This window comes from Amblyomma maculatum, unplaced genomic scaffold (genome assembly GCF_055883805.1).
Source record: "Amblyomma maculatum isolate TAMU_Amacu unplaced genomic scaffold, ASM5588380v1 scaffold_24, whole genome shotgun sequence".
In the NCBI taxonomy this organism is placed as follows: Eukaryota; Metazoa; Arthropoda; class Arachnida; order Ixodida; family Ixodidae; genus Amblyomma; species Amblyomma maculatum.
Window position 1 is genome coordinate 1,551,141 of NW_028146749.1, and position 22,317 is coordinate 1,573,457.

The 22,317-nt window shown below is 44.0% G+C and overlaps 2 protein-coding genes across 2 annotated transcripts; one reads left to right on the plus strand and one right to left on the minus strand.

The window, feature by feature from the left end:
* Positions 1-854: 854 nt before the first annotated feature.
* LOC146170974 (uncharacterized) lies at positions 855-2,320 on the minus strand. Its single transcript, XM_084586603.1, has 2 exons — positions 1,983-2,320; positions 855-1,518 (listed from the first exon to the last, which is right to left on the minus strand). Exon 2 carries the CDS (start codon positions 1,417-1,419, stop codon positions 952-954), a length of 468 nt encoding a protein of 155 aa, XP_084442729.1. The 5' UTR covers positions 1,420-1,518; positions 1,983-2,320; the 3' UTR covers positions 855-951.
* A 12,734-nt stretch (positions 2,321-15,054) lies between these two features.
* Positions 15,055-20,207, plus strand: LOC146170975 (uncharacterized). The gene is made up of 2 exons (XM_084586601.1): positions 15,055-15,561; positions 16,130-20,207. Exons 1-2 carry the CDS (start codon positions 15,441-15,443, stop codon positions 16,336-16,338), a joined length of 330 nt encoding a protein of 109 aa, XP_084442727.1. The 5' UTR covers positions 15,055-15,440; the 3' UTR covers positions 16,339-20,207.
* Positions 20,208-22,317: the final 2,110 nt, after the last annotated feature.

The following is a 22,317-nucleotide window of genomic DNA, read 5'->3' on the forward strand; positions in this document are numbered from 1 at the left end:
CTAGACTTTGGCAATTTCAATCGCAACTTTTGAAATAATTTATAGTACTTCATCTCTATATTTGATATTCCTTCAACTAATTTCCTTCATGTTATATTCATTTCTGTTCATTTCCAATGCACAGCTTCAAAATGCAGCTTTCTTGTACAGCAAACGCTTTTTCATCAAGATGGCCGTCTAAATTTGTGCAGCTCTGTTTTCTGCTATTCTATGCCTTGTACTCTGTTGGCGTGTGGCGGGTAGTAGGGCTGCGTTTCACAATTCAACAGAGTCAGTGGATTGACAGAGTTGTACCTAATCCCTTTACTGCGGCACCGTGAAGTAAGGTGGCGCGACATTATTCAGGCTCTGTACGTTTTCAGGGTTGCGCGCTATGTTTGACCTCAAAACTAATACCGGCTGGGAGGCCGTGGAAGTTTTTTTCTGCTCAAAGAAGCTGACTTCCAGAGTTTGCAAAAGGTCCAAAGTTACACCCGCCTGTCTGTCTCTCATGTGTGTGTGTGTGTGTGTGTGTGTGTGTGTGTGTGTGTGTGTGTGTGTGTGTGTGTGTGTGTGTGTGTGTGTGTGTGTGTGTGTGTGTGTGTGTGTGTGTGTGTGTGTGTGTGTTGGGGGTGAGGAAAGTATAATTAGAAATAAGGAGATTTAAAATAGGGTAATAGCGGCTCGACAGTGTGCACAAGAGGGGGGAGGGGGGATTGCCGAGACGAATGGGCGAGGAGTGTGGCTATATAATTTTGCCCGCGATGTTTCAGCGCTGCTACCAACTATTGCCCAAAACAAGTCTTTGCCGCCATTCTGCAGGAATATATGCTGTACAGGGAACTGACATGTAGGCTATGCAACTGGTGTATAAAGTAGGCAAAAACAAAAAGGGCGGGAAGCAAGTGCACGCAAGGAAACATTCCAGGCTACACATAAAAATTCTCATAGAAACAGAATTTGGCAACATGCTCATACCTTTCCAAGTGCCTCCTCTCGACGCAGGAACGTTCCCTTGCCCATGGCAGGAATCTCCATGAGAGACATTGCCTCCTCCAGATGCGAGTGGCCAGATCCGATGCTCGTGAATGCCCATACAGCAGCATCGTTTATGCCAACAGCCGTCTTCTCTGTGAGCGGCGTTGGCTCCACAATAGGGTCTGTAGTCACTCTTCTGAGCTCGTGGCATCCATTGCACCGGAATTTGAACTCTGACCACATGCCAATCCTTCGTTCCTCTTGATACTCAAAGCGCCCTCCCTCAGAACGAGGACAGCGGTGGTCGCCAAGCGCCTGTACAGATTTTATAAAGTGGTCTACAGACACAACTCTTCTTCCAGGTATGCCTCCGTGCTGCGCTGTCTGGCAGCTGAAGTCCCTTTGAACAGCAAGATCTGGCAAAGACTCCTGAATTCCAAGGTCATCCCAGTAATCAGTCATTGTGACGTCACAGCTGGTATTACTAGGCGTAGGTTGTGGCGGCGGGCATTTTGATGCTTTTATTTCGGGCTGTCATTCATCTGCAGCAATGCATGTTTTCTGTAAAACAATGTGAGGAGTGAAACAAAAACATTATTGAACGAGGGCACCTATGCTGCTGCAAGCAGAAGCGAGGGTAAAAAATAAAGTTGACAAGAAATGCAATTTTCGTAAACCTCATGTGCATTCTACATTATTGAACGAGGGCACCTATGCTGCTGCAAGCAGAAGCGAGGGTAAAAAAGAAATTTAACAAGAAATGCAATTTTCGTAAACCTCATGTGCATTCAAATGACAGGGCTTCACTGTGTTAGTATGAGGCTTCTTCAACACGGCGTAGAAAAGAAAATGGAAAAAGGAACGGCAAGAAAAGCAAGTAAATGGTTATCTTATCAACGCTGAGAGACACAGACCAATTATCTGTAAATAATGTGCACTAGCGTTGAAAATCTATTCAGTTGGTATGCGTTCATAATAACCACGCATTGAAGACAGAACGCAGAAGAGGAAAAAAAAAGGCTTACCTCCAACGGGCTGTAGCAGCAAGTTGGGCCCTTCCTCGACGAGCCTTCAGACCTTTCTTCCTAACCGGAGGCTGGTTATGGTGTTTAGCCATGATGCGATCGAGGTTCGAGGGCCTAGTCTTCACCGCAGGCTGGTCAGGAGCAGACGAGAGACGAGAATATAGCTGAGCGGGGATAGCTGACCTGAGTGAACTGATGGTGGATACAATTCCACATTTTATACTGTTGGTTGTCCCCAGCTAGGGAACTGGGGAAAAAGAGTTCATGTTGAGCAGACCAATCAGGGAGACACTTATGAGAATTCGAGGTGCCGCCCACTGCCGACGGTGGTAATTGAGCCTCCTCGCACAACTTCATGTGGCGAAGGTGAACATCCTTGGTGGCGATGGTGATTATTAGCTGGCGGTGGAAAGGCAGTATTGAGTTGAAACAGCTCCGAATTCCGAGCAGTCTGCCCCTGGCAAAGGCCACTTTTCCACAGCATCTAATTCTCGGAATTTCGTGGGCACTCCAGTAATAATTGGGAGTAATTACTTACTGGCATTCACCCAAGCGCAGCCATAAGACTACAAAGGAAAGCTATTCCCACTTCCAGTTATTGATCCATTCACTCTCGCCCTACCATATGATCTGCTGACTGTCCTGGTTAGCTCAGTTTAGTAGATTGGAGAGTTGGGCCAGTTGGTACATAATGGTAAGGATTGCGCTTCTCTCTTTGTCTGCGTCTTTCCGCTGGTCTGCGTCTTTCCAATAGCTCAGTAGTTAGAGCAATTGCCCAGGAAAGGCGGGGGTCTCGGGTTCTATCCCCGGACCAGGACCACGAGCAGCAGCGACGGTGGTGATCGGACGCCCCCTTATCTGCTTTATTTTCGTCTTACAGATTTCAACGACGAACTCTGCTGCGCTGGCCTCAAGACGGCTCTAAGTGTGACGTCACAGACTTTTGCGCCACCGCGCTTCTGCCGGCCGAGCTGTAAACGGGTCACACGAGCAGCAGCGACGGTGGTGATCGGACGCCCCCTTATCTGCTTTATTTTCGTCTTACAGGTTGGTTACCCCTGACTGCCTGCTGCCATATTGCACTGCCTTGCTCTGTCCTGAAGGCGTACATTCCAGTGCCTACCGACGCTCAGCTTCCGTGAATTACTTGCTTCTGCAGATTTCAACGACGAACTCTGCTGCGCTGGCCTCAAGACGGCTCTAAGTGTGACGTCACAGACTTTTGCGCCACCGCGCTTCTGCCGGCCGAGCTGTAAACGGGTCACACGAGCAGCAGCGACGGTGGTGATCGGACGCCCCCTTATCTGCTTTATTTTCGTCTTACAGGTTGGTAAAAAACCTACTTTTCTAATAGACATTTTTCTTTCACCACCGCTGCTGCTGCCGTGTTGCTCGCTGCTTCCTTTTTGTTTTGTTTTTTTACCGTGTTCTCATTTGTAGTGTTAGAAGGATTTTCCCATTTTAAACCTGTATGTTGCATAAGCTATACTAAGGCTAACATGCCGGAGACATGCCCTTCCTGCAAAGAGTGTCTGCCAAGTGACGGATTCGCCATCAAGTGCGCCGAATGTGAGTACACCTACCATCTCGGCAATTGCTCTGGTGTCTCTTTGTCAACTTATAAGGGAAAAGGCGAGAAAGGTCGCAAAGCGTGGCGATGTTCAGACTGTCGTAAAACAAACGCAGGAAGCTCTGACACGCCCAGTACGCAGCTAGACCTTGATAGCTGTTTAGCCGGCATATGTCAAAAACTTGATGCTCTTGCTGGCCTGCCTGATCAAGTCGACGAAGTGAAGAAGTCCATTGAACTAATGTCAAAAAAATATGATGATATACTTCAGCAACAAGTGAAACATGATAGAGAAATCTGTACCTTAAAGAAACGTGTTAGTGCCCTTGAGACCAGAGTCGACGCTGATGATGTTGAGTCGTTGAAAATAGAGACTTTTAGTATAGCGTACACAGACACACACAAAGGAATAGCGCACGCCAAAAATATCGTGACAGGCACTGCGCATGCGCTATACGATAGCCGAGACCGAACTCTTTCGTACGATAGGCCAGCGTACGCTGAAACCTGAGTTTATCGTACCCAGCCCTCACGTACGATGGGAGATCAGCGTTGACAAGATGGCGGCGTCCAGGCCGCCCGCTTCAGAGTGAATTTGTCTTCGTTACCGCGTTTTTGAGCGCGCTGCCGCCTATAAATGGCACACGGGGTTTTCGCTTTGCCTCGTGTAGCATTGAGCACAAATAATTAGCGAATATTTACCTCTATTTTTCATTTTGCACCGCGGCAGCGCAGTCCCTAAGCCTGACGAGTAGCGTTGCTTTGTTGGTATGGCAACGCCATGAAGTGAATAGTCTTGGCTTGACTGCTTACACACGTGTATCCGTAAAAATATGCTTGGCAGTACGGGCATGGTACGGGGCTGAAAGGAGGCCGTTGTGCAGCATGACGGCAATACAAGGTAAAAGTCGTCAGCCCAGGAATACATACCAGCGTTAGGGAGTACAACAAAACTGCCACAGCAAAGAAACTGGCTCCGGTGCGACTTGGCTAGGTTTGGCTGGCGAGTAAAAAAAAAAGCCCGAATGTATTTTCTTATTCTAAACCTAGATGTCGCCACTGTAGTTTGCGTTAGCGCTTTCGTACGGCCAACTAAAAGCGCCGATGCAACACACGGAGTATCGTCCCATAGATTTCTAGCGTTTATCGTACGAAAGCGTCCATACGCTATACTAAAAGTCTCTAATGACTGTGAACGACCTTGAGTGGCGAAATAGAAAGCTGAATCTTGAGGTGCATGGCATACCGGTGACAAATGATGAGAATCTGATGGAAAAGGTAAATGATGTAGCAAAATCTGTGAATTTGCCAGAGCTCACTTTGAACGACGTCGATGTTGTGCACAGACTTCCTTCAAAGGCAGGGAAGGTGCCCGGGATCATTGTACGGTTTTCAAAGCTCTCAACTCGGGACATGTGGTTTCAGAAGCGGACAGCCTTAAGAGATGCTCAGTCGGATGTTTCAGTCACTGAAAACATGACTCGTCAAAGCCGTGAGCTGTTGCGCTATGCAAAGGCTTGGGCAGGTGAAAATGAGTACCAGTACGCTTGGCACCGGAATGGAAAAGTGTTCGATAGAAGGAAACAATACGATTCTGCGATTGTCATCTGTTGTGCAGCAGAATTAGACCAGTTGTGAGGCCAGTAATGGGCGGTAATGCGCGGCAATCTTTTTTTCAATGTCTTTTTTTACTGATCTAGTTGATCTTTGTGACCTCAGTAGTTCCATTAAGCTTGATAATCCTCATTGCTGCTCGTGTATTCACGTTAATCTCAGATCTGGCCGAAATAAGCAAGAAGAACTTGACTGTTTTTTCAGCGAAGTGGAAACTAGTTTCGATGTTGTTATGTTTTCGGAAACGTGGTTTACTTGTGAAGGTGACGTTTATGTTATACCGACGTACAAGTGTTTCTATATGAATCGATCCATAAGAAGGGGAGGTGGTGTTTCAATGTTAGTTTCGAATCTTATGCAATCGGAAATGCTGCCTGAATTTTGTTGCATCACGCCCCATTACGAAGTCTTGGCAGTCAAATCTGGCACAAGGATATTTTGTGTCTGCTATCGTCCCCCGGGTAGCAGTTCTGCTGAGCTCTTTTTATTTCTTGATTCATTCCTAGAATTTGTTAACATGAACCAATATCAGTTAATTTTAGGTGGCGATTTCAACATTGACATGCTGGCCAATAATAACACATCAATCGAGTTTAATACTTTACTTAACGTTCACTCCTGTGTAAATGTCATCATGTCACCTACACGGATTACAACAGAATCAGCAACACTTTTAGATCTTTTCATAACAAACTTCAAAACAGATACCTTGAAATCTGGTACTATCGCTTATGCTCTGAGTGATCATATGCCAACATTCATATCTGTCAATCTCACTTCGAATTCCCAACGACAACCGCACCAAACGTCATTTTATCGAGTTATAAATGATCGCACGTTATGCGAGTTCAAGGAACGCTTATCTATTGTTAACTGGGAACATGTTTTTGAGGAAAGTGACCCTGATGAAGCGTACGCAAAATTTTTAGAGATATTTACTGACATTTATTATGCTTCCTTTCCACTGAAGAAATTCTCCCAATCAAAGAAAAGTAGAAAGCCATGGGTCGACAAAGACATGTTGCAGTTGATAAGAAAACGAGATAAACTTTACAGACAGTTTTTACAAAGTAGGTGTCCTGAAGCGCTAAAAACATTCAAAAAATTTAGGAACTTGGTCACAAAGCAACTTCGCGTCGCTAAAAAGCAGTATATTTATAACAGATTTAATTCAACCGGTGGACAATCTGATAAGGTTTGGAAGGTTTTAAAATCTATCTTCGCTAGTTCTTCCGAACCGACCACAAAAATTATTCATGAAGGGATTGAATTAAAGGGAGCCGACCTAGCAGATTCCTTTAATGACTACTTCCTTTCCTTTGCTGATACATCAAACGGCGACGTAAATCTGTCTAATATGGGTGCCCGAAATAGTGAAACAATATTTCTAACACCGGTTACAGTAAATGAAGTCATTACAGAATTTTTATCACTTAATAATAGTAAAGCTACAGATGCGTCAGGTTTCCAGATACAGCCCATAAAATTTACTATCGACATTCTTGCACCTTGCCTTGCCCATATCTTCAACCTATCTTTGGTGTCCGGCGTTTTCCCGCGTCTTATGCAAAGGGCAAAAGTCACAGTAGTATATAAAAAAGGAAACAAAAATGAAGTGGCAAACTATCGCCCGATATCAATCTTACCTGTGTTTTCAAAAGGCCTCGAAAAAGTCACTCTTAAACGGCTATCCTGCTTCACTGAAAGATATAATATTATCACTACCGCTCAATATGGCTTTCGTAAAAACAGATCGACTGAGTTAGCTCTCCTTGCTCAGAAAGAGTTCATACTAAAAAATTTTGAATCAAAAAACATGGTACTTGGATTATTTTTAGATTTTTCAAAGGCGTTTGACCTTGTTAATCACTCTGTTCTGCTTAAGAAACTGGATCACTACGGCATCAGAGGCATAGCTCATATGCTGATTTCCTCATACTTGCGACATAGGTCTCAGTTTGTTAGTATTGCCGGTAAATGCTCCCAGTTGAAAGCGGGAGCTTCTGGCGTTCCGCAAGGGAGCATTTTGGGTCCATTTCTTTTTGTTCTTTATGTTAATGATATTGTCAACATCGACAGCACTGCTGAGTACATAATTTACGCAGATGACACTAGCCTGTTTTTTTCGGGTACTTCAACAGCTGATCTCGCAAATCGAGCTAATAAAACCTTAAAATAAATAAATACTTGGGCGGCTGATAATCACTTAAGGATTAACGTTAGCAAAACTGCAGCAGTCATGTTTCACCCACGTCATAAACATTTTGAACCTCCTCTAATTGAATTAAACAATACCAGAATAGAATTTGTGCAGTCTGTGAAAACTCTCGGCGTTTACTTTGCAGCAGATATGTCGTGGAATGATCATATTAATTACGTAGTTCAGAAACTTTCCAGAACAATTGGTATCATACGCCGAAATTGCTTTAATTTTCCTACGTCAGTTAACATGTTACTTTACCACTCTTTGTTCTCTTCCATAGCCAACTACGGATGTATGGTGTGGGCAACAACAGCTGAAAATATTAACAAACTCACTGTCTTACAAAAGCGCATTATACGCATTGCATGTAAAGTGCCGTATTTCTTCCACACTGCAAGCCTTTTCCATCAACACAACGTTATACAAATGAAGTCCATGTATGACTATAGGCTGTGCTATAAATATAAACTCGCCATAATGAAAAAGGATGACTTCTTACTTACACTTGCTGGGTTAGAGCAAAGCAGAACTGTGTATGATACCCGCGCAGCAGAACCTTGGCATGTTAAGAAATGCCGCACAAACTATGGCAAACAAATGTTGCAGCATACCTTACCAACCCTTCTGAACCAGTTGTACTGCTCCGAAAATATAGATTTAATCAATATTTCTTTGAAAGAATTGCCCCAAATGTTCATGTAGTATTGTACTGTACAAGTACAATGCACTGCGTACTAAAAGTACGTCTCTTTCTTTGTGCCGACGATGATTTTTTTTTTTTTTCCCTCACATCTTGTTTGATGTATTGTACTCCGCCGCCGTCAATGCTGCTCTGTAAGAGGAAGCCAGGACCTCTCAAGCTGTTTATACAGCTTTTTCCCTGGCTGTCCTCGCAACACCAGTTGCGGAAATAAACCTTCAACCAACCTTCAACCAACCAACCAATTTTTCTTTCACTACGAAGTTTCCGAGAAAGCTTTCCTTTGTAGCCATATGGCTGTGCTTGGGTGGATGCCTATAAGTAATAACTCCCTTATTACAAACCTACTCCGTCTTGGAAGATTCCCGAAAATATTTGGGCACTCCCGTCGGCGAAAAGCTGCGTGCATTTGCTCTCACCAACAATAGGAAAAACTTTCTCATGGTAACCCCTGTGTGCGTCAGGCGGGTAATTATAGAATAATGGGTCGCTTCCCGGGCATTCAGACCCGGCGAGGTGATTGACAGCCGCAGCACGTGGCGGTGATGTTGCTGTAGCACGTGGTCGCGATGTTACCGCCGACACGGCGCCTTTTCTGCTGCTCGCCGGGCTGGCTTGGTTCCTGTCGTCGGTCGCTGGAGCCTCGGCTGGAACCCCCGATCATAACAGTCAAGGAAATACAGAGCTTTTGAGACAAGGACAGAACAAAGAGTGGACAGCACGTGCGCTAACTCTCAACTCAGTTTTATTCAATGCATTTCAGGATTTTAGACACTGTAGGAACATAGACAAAACATGATACTAGCATGCTATCGCGAAGCACGTCACCACATAATCGCACAAATTAACATGTTTCTATTTTCCCAAGAACTCTAGAATATATCTCCTTGGTCGAGAATGATATCGAAGGATCGCTTACACATTCTTCTTTGAGTTATCTTATTTCTCTGGCTTTACAATCTCGCGTGTCAGTTGTTCTTTATTTCTGCTTATGAGAGTGCAGTCTGAAGCGGCAGAAACACTACTCGTTACAAAGCAGTCGCAATTTCAAAGCCAGGCAGAAAAGCACAAAAAAGTAGCAGTACAACCTATCTTCCCAGGATATGGCACACTCTGACAAAAAAAAAAAAAAAAAATAGTAAATCGGTGCGAGCAGATGCACACGTTATGTTTTCAGCACCTGAGAAACTAGCGAAACTATGTAAGATGACCGATCTGTTGGCTCTCAAGAAACAAGGATGCACAAAAAAGCCCAATAAAAAGCCTGTTCAGTGTGCGGAGGGCGTTGTGTATTCCTTACAGTTTTCTTGTTGTAAGGTGTACATAGGGCAGACCGGGAGGTGCCTAAATGAGAGATTTTGCGAACACAACAAAACGTTGAGAACATGAGTGATAATATTGACGATAAAGAAAAACTGATACGCGATATATTGTAGAAGACAGGAAAATCAGAGAGTTGAAAGAAAAATGTGGAAGGCGATCCTTCGATATTCTTGAGAAAATAATTTGTGCGATTATGTGATGACGTGCATCGCGATAGCATGGCTCCTACAGTGTATAAAATACTGTAATGCATTCAATAAAATTGAGTTGAAAGTTAGCGCACGTGCTGTTCATTCTTTTTTTTTTGTCCTTGTCTAAAAAGCGCTGCATTTCTTTGATGATGAACCAACTCGCGCGAACATCCACCCTGATCATAACAGTCATGCCTTCTCTCTATTACCTAAAATCGTCAAATATTGCCACGAGAGTTTTCCACCACGCCGTCAGAGAGGTCAAAGGTGAATTTCGCGCGCTCATAGCTCAGTCATGAACCATATACAGCGGCGTCCCTTAGTCACGATCGTTTAGAGGTTCAAAATCAAATCACATTCGCTTGACTCTAACATACATGGACATCCTCATGAAGGAGTCCGCACCTTCACCTTGTGAGGATTTGAGTCGTTGAGGTGAGGGAAAATCAGCACTGGAAAATTAGCGAGGACGAGGATGAAGGTAGGCAGAGGCGGTGAGGTGAGGGATAGGCTGCGAAAGATAGTTTGAGGGCGAGGACGAATGCTTCACGAGATGCGTAGTTTCTGTAGTAACAAAATGTAGCCGGCGAACATGAAAGACACAAATGGCCAGCATACTCTGTCTTCCACTGGTACTGTTGTTGAGAAAACAGATGCAGTGGAACGGGGCACAATCGCTATAGCTAGGCTTCGAAGGGAAAATAATAAAAAAAAACTGTAAAAACGACCAAGGGGCAGGAACAGAAGCTACGAAACCACCTCAGTGCTCGTGATGATGAAAAGCCTAAAAACGGCCCATTTGATAATTGCCGACCCAACAGGTAGCTGCAAAAAGTCACTGAGACCGATGTCGCTGGTTCCACTCTCACGGAACATGACGGGAACGGTAAAGTACACAAGATCGCTGTTTCTGACCGCTAACGTTTCTTTGCCACTCAGGGAAACAACTAAGAGGGCAAGTTTAGCGAAAAAAAGGCGCTCAAATAAAATAAACAAACCCGTCCAAAAGAAAGGGGACGCGCAGAAGAAACGCTGAGCACAGAAGACAGAGGTCGGGTCATTTAGCAACTACGACCCTCCAACCATTTTTTTTTCCTCCCTCGGCTGTGGCGGCAAAGTCAAATTTATTCACACTTTTGTAATTTTTTTTCCTGTCCTGCCTAAGATATGGAAAATAAACAAACAGCAATGTAGTTGGGCTGATACCAGTAAATAAACTACACTTTAGCAGCCGATGCATCCTTTATCATGTGGGCAGAGCGAAGCAGAATTTTAGTATTTCTTTTACCGTTTCTATCTTTGTAGTAAACTCGTAAAACCTTCATGTCATGCAATAAATTTGTGCGGCACGTAACCTCTTATTCTTATTTGATAATTTCCATAGCATCAAGTTCTATTTTTCCTTTGAGGGTTTGCATGGTACCGACCCTCTAACGCGCAAGATTTCATTGTCTCACTTTCAGTGTAAGATTGACTCGATAATAAGAATGCAGAGATTTCGCGTTGTTTGGATGTATCTCTAGCTGCTAGGTTCAAATTATGGCAGCACTGTTCTTTGAATTGCTCATTCCGCTTAGTCGTTTCAGAGGAAGGAAAGAGGCCTCTTTTGTTCGTTGGTTTCCAATGTTAGCGGTAATTCGCTTCTCGTGCGTGGCAGCCCTACGAGGAGAAAGATGCCTGCTTTTGCCAAACACTAGCATATATCTTTCTAGTAACGAAAGCCACTACTTGTACTGGGGCCCGATCCTCGATATTCGCCTTCCCCTGGCGGCGCCATATTGTCTTTCTGATTGGCTCTGAAAAGAGTCACGTGCTTCAAACTTGTGGCGCGAAACCATCAGTTGAGGCAAGCACTTTTAGCGGTTACGTCAAAATGACGTAGCCGTGAAAATTGATTTCAACCGGAGCTATCCTTGTTGCCTGGATGACAAATACGAATGATTTTGGAGTGGAAGCAAAGTTACTGATGGTGGTTTGGAGAACACTTACGCTCGATTAACCAATGTGATGAAAATAATGGCATACTGGGAAGGAGCGGATGCTCAAATTTGATTGGCTGGAGCTATGTCACGTGAAACACGTGATACGCAGGCATATTTAGATTACGTCAAATTGACGCGTCATGACGTAACTATAGTGCCTAGAATATACTGGCTAGTGTGCCGAGGGCGCGCGCTGGCGTGTCCGCCGCGGTGATGCCTTCCCGCTACCACCGCGGGGCGGCGCTACCAATAGCTAAGGTGCTATCGCTCCGCGTTCGCGGCCTCGGCAGCATAGGCGGCATATAGGTCCGGATAGCGCGCTGCGCTTTTCACTATGAAACCTGTCTCTCGACCGTTTAAGCGCACTTTGTGTCTAAAAACAGTCTTGGTGGAAGACATTCATACCGTCCTAGTACTGTGCGGAGAAAATTATACGCTCAAATAGCGCTCGAGGAAGCGTTTAACAAATACTGTCTGGTCCATGTCTGCTATATATCTGTTTTATTTATTCAGCTGAACCGGATAAGGTCTTAAGCAGAACACATATTGACTTCCTGATATCCAGCGAGAGAAGAAATTTGAGAAAACCACCTAAAGTTGACACGTTGGTTGCAATAGTTTGTTAGTCTTTGATTAAACGATCGAGTCCGGGCCGGATTCAATATATTGCTATGAAATATTCCGATGACGATTTTATTTGATCTAGAGCCACTCGATTGCGATCCACGCATCGCGATCGCGGATGTTGCGTATCGTATCTATCTTCCTTCTGAGTGAGCGCTCAGTCAGCTCATATCCAGGTGGTTGTCCCGAATTATGGCAACTATATTCTCAATCGCGATCTAACCCGGAACGGATCGACGACGACTGTTATTGTCCGTGTGACACAGGTATCAGAAAATGCCCTTAATATTTTACACTGTTCATTAATCCAACTTTGAATTTTATTTACTCTTCGGTCTTTTCTTATGGTCCATGGTATATCGCGATGCCGCAGTCAAGTGCTACGAACGTCAATACGGGCCTCATGCTTTCGGATAGTTTACGTCGACGTTTCTGCAATTCAGTCATGCTTATTGCTAAGGTGATATAGGTGATAGGTTAGTGACGTTTTATAGCGTCACATATATGCTACAGAAAAGAAGGGCGCTTTTTATGTTTTCAAAGATCGCATTCGACAATAAACACAAGCAGTCTGAATCTGTTCTTACTCTTTATTCATTTGTTTTATTAGGAAGTCACTTAATTGTTGCTTCATACATAAATGATTATTATGCGGTGCGCTTTTTTTTGTAACAGAAGGAAAGACAAGAAACAAAAGTGGTGATTGTATCACTGATTCTTTTTTTTTTTACAAAGTCTACAATATAGTAAAATTTGAGCAAAAAGTCGCAGCAACAATAAACAAGTAAAAATATAGAAATGAACCGCTAAAGGTTTTGGAGAAAGGCCGCACATATGACACCGCAATAATTTTAAAGTAGTCTGATACCAATTTTTGGTGGTATTTTTTTTTTTTTCACTTGCTAATGATGCGCTAGATATTCCTGTAATTCTCCACGTGGTTTCACGCTTACCACCGCTAAGTAATTTATAATTAATTTTACTTTCTTCACCAGTTTCGGCTTCGCGGTTTCAGCAGCCGAGCGGTTGTTGTACGGTCACAATTGTCTAGGTCACGCGCGGGATTTAAAAAAAAAAAAAAAAAAAAAAAAGCTTTAACCACAGACTCACTTATTAGCTCCTCATTTTGCGCTTTCAATACAGCCACTTGTTCTGCGCTCCATGCCAGTTTTCTCTTAGCTCTTCTCAGAGCGCGAGAAATGTTGCAGCATTTATTTGGCTAGTTGCATGCTTTTTCCTTCTTTCTGCGCATCTTGTGTAAGCCTCCGCTGGTATTTGCATTAAGCGCAGCTAACCCCTTCAGAGTTGACGGTCAAGCGACACTTTTTCTGCAAAATATATTCCCATGAATGATATGTGCTTCCTGAATCAGCTGGTTGCAGGCCACATTCGGAACAAAGACCCTCCAGTGCACTCTGCCTATATAGCTCTATCTTCAGCTTTAGATATTGTTGTATTGTACGCGCTTGTTTTTTTCTTTTCCGAGAGTATACACTGTAGTGTCCACAGAACTGCGTTCAGGCTTCCAAAAGTTATCACTTTTTCTATGTACAAAGTGACAAAGTTCTTTTTTTTTTTTTTTTTTTTAAGGCTCGATAACGCGCGTAGGCTACAGATCCAGCAGGTGCTTCGGTTAATTTGGTCCAAGTTGCAGGTATGTAAACTGAGTCAAACGGATCCCGATGCTCAAAGCTGCACTTCTGCTGCTGCGGGCATGAGTTCTCGCTCGGCTCTTCTAGCTGCTGCCAGCTCCTTGGAAGCATTGTCAAACATCCTTGACGGTGCGTGCATGGCTGTCGTCTGCACCACTGGCATTACGGCACTGCGTTTTTTGTCGTTTAGCGGCCGGTTGGTCACAGAGGTTCCTCAACTTTCTTTTAGATGTCTTCTTAGGCAGAAGATAGTTCGGATAATGGTCGAATAGCATTGGCACGGTTTCAGGATTAATTCGTGGTCTATCTCTATAGCGAGCTCGTTGACGATGCCGTTTACTGTCACTTTGAACGTTCTCTTGATGTAGCTCTCCTCAAAATATTTTTCGCAGACAACACACGTTGAAGTCAACTTGCGGTCCTGTCTTTTAATCAGCCGCTTCCACTACGCAAGCTGCGCAGGGTCCGGCACACCGAACATAGAAACCTAGTCCTGATTCGAGCGGTAGCCACTCCGACAAAGCGACACGAAACATGTCTTTTCCCTGCCCTGATGCTTTATTTTTAGCATCATTAGTCGTTGCAAATTTAATTATCTCATATGAATGCAAGAAACAGAACGACTAAAACAAAAGAACAGCGTAGACGCGTCCAAAGCGCTCGAACCCACTGATGGCTCGGCCAGCGCAGCTGCGGCAAATCAAGGGCGCGCCGGCGGCCGACGGCGTCGACGGCACCTTTACGATGAGCAGCGCCCCTGGCGGCCAAAGTTGGAAGGCATCGCCGGCGCGGACACCTCCTCCCATTGAGAGAGCCCTCCGCACGGCACACTAGCCAGTATATTCTAGGCACTATAACGTAACTGATGTGCCGCCATTACCGAAAATGCTGACGTTTGGCCGCCATAATTTCGCCGAGTGGCGAGGTGCCCGAATTATGCTAATGAGACTATGGCGACAGGCAAGCTGATTTATGCAGCCGTTAGCCTACCGTAGTTTCTTAGCTTGTTATTAAAAGTAAAAGGATAACTTTATATACACCTTGCATGGCTTTTAAACGCAATAGAAAGGCAAATAATGAGCGCGTATGAAATAAAGGACGCTTGAGACAATCTGTAATGGGGGCAGAAGCTTGCGGCCGCGTGACGGCGCTAACTGCTTTCTTATTTCAAACCCTTTCTTCCCATGGTAAGAAATCATTGGTCTGTGCGGTTATGATAACCCAGCAATGCCGGCGGCCATGGAGGGAGGCATGAAGGGAGGTACGCTTTCATTATAGTGAACTAGAATATATATTCTAGTTCACTATAGCTTACATGGAGGAAAGAAAGAACTTGTACGCTTATGAGTGGTCTTCGTGCCGTTCGTCGTCTGCAAGTAGTGATCGAGGATTTGCTGCAGCACAGCAATGCTGTCAAATTGTCTTGAAAGATAGCTCGTCAGTACAGTCAGATCAATCATCTGACGAGGAGTGTAGTGTGGCGGCTTTGCAAGCTCCGAGGCGAGAATTGTCCTGCGCTCGGAATGTTGAACTGTTGAGCTACTGGTGCTTCGGGTGTGATCGCCAGTGGTGAACGCCTCTGATGTTGGATGGCACGAAATGTATTCGTTCGGCCGAGCGACAAGCTCCCGGAATGTGTCGGGCTTCTCGATGGGTGTCGACCAGCAGGGCAACGCAGTCAATCTGCTGGAAATGGTGCAGCACGTCGAGCATCACAGAGGTAAGTGCAATAAGAAAACCTGTAAAGGTGACTGTTCATACAGCGTCATTCGCATTCAAGTTGTACGCAGGCGGGAAATGACTGAAGATTAAAGGAATACTCACAGGACGCATGCGGCGAATCCGATATTTTTAATCAGCACTTTGCGTTGCTTTTAGCTGCATATTTCTACGACGCATTATAATTTTCTTCAACTTCTCTACACTGCACGAACTTAAAAAAAAAAAAAAAAAAAAATCTGAGTGTGCTTGTAGTTGTCAAGATTTCTTGGTTAATGGTTTCGACGACCGAGGAAGGAAAAACAAGTGAAATCGCCTGATATAAGTCGTTCCCTTAATTGCAAAAAAAGAAAGAAAAAGTTAGCCACAATACAATTTCCGCCACCAAGCCGTCTTTACCTGTTACGGAAATGGTTCACTTAGGTTTAGGTTTTGCACTGACCATTTCTTGCATTCATAGATTACACTTTACCGCAGCCTAGCTTGTAGCTTTGATGATTTTGAATGTTCCTGTGCCATGCGTGTTTGATATTTTATTTGCATATAATTTAGGCACTAAACATTTGCAGGTGATCGTGTGGACCTTGTGCAGCCGTTGCAGCACTTCCAATCCGAGTCATCATGTGGTCGAGAAGTCCTGGGGCCATATTCAACATCATTAACCTCTCTGCTAGGCTTGTATAATCTGGGAGGCCACGCCTTGTCCCTGGACGGCCACATCAGATGTGAAGTGCTATGCAGATGGACAGCTCTTTTTGAAGATCGTTACAGCTTGTAGTGTGTGCAGATCACATGACATTGACGCCACCTGCAAATGGTAATCGCAGCAGGAACATCAACAAGTACAAGGAAGAGGACGTGCAACATTTATATTAACTCGGACAGGAACAACTTGATCACCTGCACTTGAGATTTTCACTCGCTGTCATGATTTTGATATATGCCACAAGTGATCAATGTGCACATTCTTACTGCTTCATGTTCGATAGCATACTGCTGAAAAGCCGTCCAAGTCTTAATTTTTTCTGTGGTTTTGAGATATAACCATCTCTTTGGTGTACATTTTGTTGATAGCATGTGCAAGAACCAAGTTCAGCTTTGGGGTGGCGCAGTGGTTACGGCGCTCGACTATTGTTCCCAAAGACGCGGGATCGAATCCCGGCCTCGGCGGCCGCTTTTCGATGGAGGTGAAAAGCAAGGCGCCCATGTGCTGTGCGATGTTAGTGCACATTAGTGCGATGTTAGAACCCCAGGTGGTCGAAATTTCCGGAGCCCTCCACTACGACGTCTCTCATAGTCTGAGTCGCTTTGGGACGTTAAACCCCACAAACCAAACCAAACCTTTCCTTGGTGCTATAATTTTTTGTCTACCATCTGTAGACATACTGAGTGTATTCTACAAGTGCTGTGGCCCTTGCTGAGAGCTGTCATTCTTTGTTGTATACTTTGCTTTTTTGTGTTCTGCTTAAACTCAGTGTGCATTTTATTAAGTGCTTCATGTCAATGAAACACAGGAAGGTACAAAAACGTTCTCCTTCTACCTCCAGAAGTGCCATTCTGAGTAGGACATGCGGGCAGCAACAGTTCACAATTCACTTTGGTGTTTGTGGCAAGCAGGCAGCCTGCGATGTACTACTTCAGTGAGAATATTTGACATACGTGCACCCTGGTGGATGTGTCTGCAGTCGTTTACCATAGCAGAGTCCATTTCGTTACACCTATCTTGTGTGCTACTAGGGTGAAATGTGAGGTGCCCACTGTGTTTTTCCACAAACTGCAGAGTGAAGCGAGCTGTGCTTCTTTGTATTTGGTTGCCTTTATGCTTGTTTTCTATTGCTTCCTTCATATGCTGAATGTAGATGAACAGCAATCAACTAGTTTTCCCAAGGATAATTTGTGCATCTATTTGGTGGTCATTGTCTTTCATTGTTGTATGCACGGAAAATGAGGCCCCCGCCAACTTGTCAACCCATTTTGGCAATTTTAGATTCCACTTTTGCAAAATTTGCCAGTTTCATTTTGCACTGCAATTACTGATGCTTTGTAGTGATGTTAATCAAGATCCCAGATAACCTGTTTAACCTCTGCATCATTTGTGTGGCTCGGCGATCAATGAACATTTTTGTATTCTTCAGTTTTTTCACAAAGGCAACTATTGACTTCTCTGTTTTGTAACTAGGTGATATTGATGTGCATGTGCACCCACTGGCAAAAGTTCTTGAAGGTGGCTTCGCAGGGGAAAGAATGCATTCATTTGTGTACGGGATAAATTGCTTGACATTTCATGTTTCACTATATAACTCATAGTCACAATAATGATGCACAAGCGCAGGAGTGAAATAAAAACTTTTTGATAAGATTGTCCTTCATAAATTTTTGACTGCAGCTCTACAAAATGCTTTGCTCCTTTTGTGCATTGCTACATATCTTGTTCCATAAAATACCTCCCTCCATGATAGCGCTGTGTGTAGTCCTTCCATACCTCTATTATGAGGCTGCTATCTGGGCCATTTGCTTCTTGACACATTCTTGCTGCTGCCACATGCCCTCCGGCACTCACATATGTTAAAAGAGGGTTGGTAAAGCTCACATATTCATGCTCTAAGCCACTGGAGACTGGCTTCATCACTCGAGATGTTTATCGAATGATTGCAGCTGTGTATAACTGCTTCATTACTTTTTTTCTGTTAGTTGCTTTTGTAGCCTTCATTGTTCTTTGTGAGCTTTAAATTGAGAATTTTAAGGAAGGGGCACAAATTTTATGCCAATCACTTTCATTTCATTTATGTAGAAGCACTTTCAAGGAAACTTGTGTTTCATCATCACTTTTCAACATTTTGTACCATTGTGCTAGTACTGAGTTGTATAACTTTTTGCTCTCATAAGTGACAGCTGCGCTAGTTTCACTTACACCTATCCTATTGTCGCATGTGTTTTCTATGTTATCTAGTATCCCTATGCTTTCCTATTATATCAGCTTCAGCAATCCTCTCTGCATTTAACCCTCAGAATGTGCTGCATATTTTGCACGTCTGCTATGTGTACAGCCTAAATTGAACACCACAATATATTCTTAAGATTGCATTCAAAAGATAACTTCCTGAAGGTACAATCCTATTGAACACAGTAGACGTCATACTATCCATAAGTGAGCCATTCTTTTTCGTGATGTATTGAAGAATTTGTGAACAAAGCGATTTCATTTTATCTTGACCACATTCATCTGTTGTTTCTGTGGTACAGCCTCTGCCACAGCTGCATCTATAACTCGGCTGTTGACACTGTGGTCAAATGTCTTGCGAGCCAGCAGAGCCTAATGTAGCGTTGATGTTCAGCTATTGGCTTCTTGCTTTTTTTTTTTTTGATGCAGCAACGTTAAAGCCTCTTTTCTGCACAAAACGCGACGTTGTGAGTGGAAAATCTTGGGCACATTTCAGACAGGTGACATGGCCGAGTACTCAGTGTGATGTCTCTGGCTTCACCTTTGAGATGAATGTGTGAGGTGATAAACCTTGCAGGATCTTTGGGTAATAAGACAGGCAACCCTTAGGCCATGGAAACGCATCCGTACAGCTTGGTTAGAGTGGGCTTTATAGGTATCTAGACAAGTGGTCTTCCACATAATTGGATAACTTACAGGTATATGCTACTGATATGTATCATAGAATAAATACTAGATGTTAGCAGTAGCAAAGTCGATTCACACGAATGAGAGTCTGCAGACAGGAGCCATAAAAGCTGTTGTGTCATAGGGGTAAATGCTGAGCTTGCGTGTCCCCACAATTGTTTTTAGAGCATGAAGTTTTCAAGTGCTGTGCTGGTTTGCCTGATAGCCGTCACACTGAGTGACTTGCTGAAATAATGCTTAAGGCTTGTCTTCCTGAGCCAAACATTTCTCCTTTTTGGTAGACTGCATAAAGGGAACATTCTAGGTGTGGCAGGCATTTATGCACAGATAAAATCATTCTTACACACACTATAACTACCTTTGCCCTGTCCATAACAGAATCAGGGAATACTTGCTCTGTCCCAGGTGCCGACTACCATTTAAATGACGTTGAGTTCCATAATCTTTGATACTGGTAATACTGCGGAACGCATAGCATCCCTTGACTGCAGTTGCAGCCTAGTGGTTTGAGCATTTGGGGACCAATCCTCAGTGGTGTTGGGTACTCATTGGTAAAACAGTGGGTGCTTGCTTTGCTGGTGCTATCTTGGGCCAAACACTTGGAGAATGGGTTTTTGACCCTATCTTGTGTTCCCTTGCTTTGTATAACTAATTTCTCTTCTTTGGTCTCCAAGGCCGTGCCACCTTTCAGATATGGCGATGAGCTGTACAAGTACAACAATACTGTAATTACTTGAATGTGTGACAGCCTTTCATTTTAGGCTGTGTATTGTAGAGTGTGCAGTGCTGTAAATAAATTTTGTATTGTTTTGTATATTGTAATTTTCAGTTTTCTTATAAGCAAGGCTTCATGTCAGGTGCATGTAAAAAAAAATGCCAAAAAGTACCGAAAGCAAATGATACACCAATTGTTAGTCAACGACGAGCTGTTTAAAGCTACAGGGAATGTGTTACGTGAGTAGCAGGTCTCTTAAAGTGTGCATGTTTTACCAAAATAAAGGACAGAAGCTATACTGCAACCTGTTGGAAGAACCATGCATACAAGACGCACTAGCTGCAAATCATACGCTCATTTAAATCACGTTTAGTTTTCCAATGATATGCAATCAGAATGTCGAAAAAGTAAATTTCATGCTTTATTCCCATATTTATGCCCGTATTCAGGCGAGGTTCATTTGAGCATGTTTTTGAGTCAGAGTGTAGAGAGTGGATGTTAGACAGTTGCACGTTGGACCTTATGCATTGCTGGAAGAGCACACAGGGGATGGCACAGCCAATACAAATCATACAGTATTATCACCTGGCATTAATGAACCTTTGCCAAAAAATCCAGAACACCACCCTGATGTGCTGCAGGCCACATTGCTGCAGGCCTTGCAATTCATGCCTCTTTTTGTCGAATATTGTTCCTGTGCATGCTTCTGTTTTTCTTTTTTGTTGCTGTTACTTTTTTACTTACGGTGTCTTTAAAGTCACGCTTGCTTTCCCCTTTGGCTCCCTTGCTTCACTCAGAAACAGGTTCGGGCTTTGTGTATATAGCATGTGCACTGGTTAATGTGTGCATGAATGCTACATTCAATTGACAATTGCTTCAAGAAAATGGTTTCCGTACTGCATCTAGCTCATTGTAATTAGGCATCATATATTATATTCACTCTTCATGTCTGTTCCTTCACTTCCTGATCGTCAAATAGTATATGTGAAGGCATATCTCTAGCCGACCTCATCACCCTTCTCTCCTCTGAGGAATCATGCTGCACTGAAAGAAAGTGCCGGATGCTATTGCAAGTGCAAAACTGGTAAACAGTAGCAAAGGAACTAGGCTGTACCTGACAAATTTTGTTTCTCTTGTGACATTGTGGTGTGATGTGCACCTGCATCAGACGAGCAGTGTTGCTACTTTTATAAAATGTTTTTATGCAACATGCTCAGAAACCAAGCAGAATAATACCGACAGCTTTTTTTTTTTATTATTATTATTTTAACGAGGCATCTGCCACAACAGAGTGACACACTCTGCATGCGGTGAAATGTGCATACAGCGTGCTATGTCTAATTCAGGGCACATTAAATGCCATCAGCGTGAAAGCTAACCTGTTGCTGCCAGTGGGCATCTGGATACACTTTTCATTGCATTTTCATTGCTGCCAGAAAATCTTATCTGCTTATTTTTGCGGCTGCGTGAAAACGTCCCCGCCTCGATGGCTCAGTAATGATTATAGACGCTCGGCTCTCTGACCCGCAATATGTGCGTAGCCCAGCTACGACGATCGCATTTCGATGGAATTAACACGCTAAAGGTGGTCCGATGTCAGCGCATGCTAAGATCGCCAGATATATGGCCTAATCGAGCTCTCCACTATGCGTGTTTTCACTACGCCGCTCCAGTCGGGCCGATATCCGCACGCTACGCCACAGAAGCCGACACGTATACCCGGCCGTAGCAGACTTGCTAACATATGATGGAAACGGTGGGCTGCCGCAGGCAGTTTCCAACGACAGTGATACCCTGAGAAGGCCAGCGTTGTCGTCGGATAGGTGCGTCTCTTCTCTAGAGGCAACTGCAGCCCGAAAATCTGTTGGGCGCTTCCAATTCTCAGTCGTAAACAAATTCTTTAATCCTGATACTCGCCGATTTCTCTGCGCGACTAAGTCCATAAATGAAACACGGACAGCTAGCAACATGCAGGCATCTCAAGTGAGGCATCGCTCACACTTGACGACCGGCTGTTTGTGGGGTTTGCGTCGAGTACCGCCGTTCGCTCAGCCTAGCTGCTGGTGGACGTCCGACAGCGTGTGTACTATGATGCACTGTGGTCGCAACTACCGTTACTATAATAGTACAGTACAGCCGCAATGTATACGTAAGTATCTCACTATCTCCTCAGCCTTGCCCTGCCGCGCGACGCGTGTATGCAGCGTAAACACTGTTCGCACCGACCCTTCAGCTTCTTGGCATCGCAGCGTTGGCATTTTTGTAATCGGCGCCAAGTAGCAGACGACGGCGTTATTTTTTGTAACTTTTTTTCTTGTTTTTTAAATTTCGTCATCAATTTCTGTTTATACGCGTTTTAGCGCCGCCTCAATATTTACGTCACGGGTACGTCACAACATGGCCGAAAAGGCGAA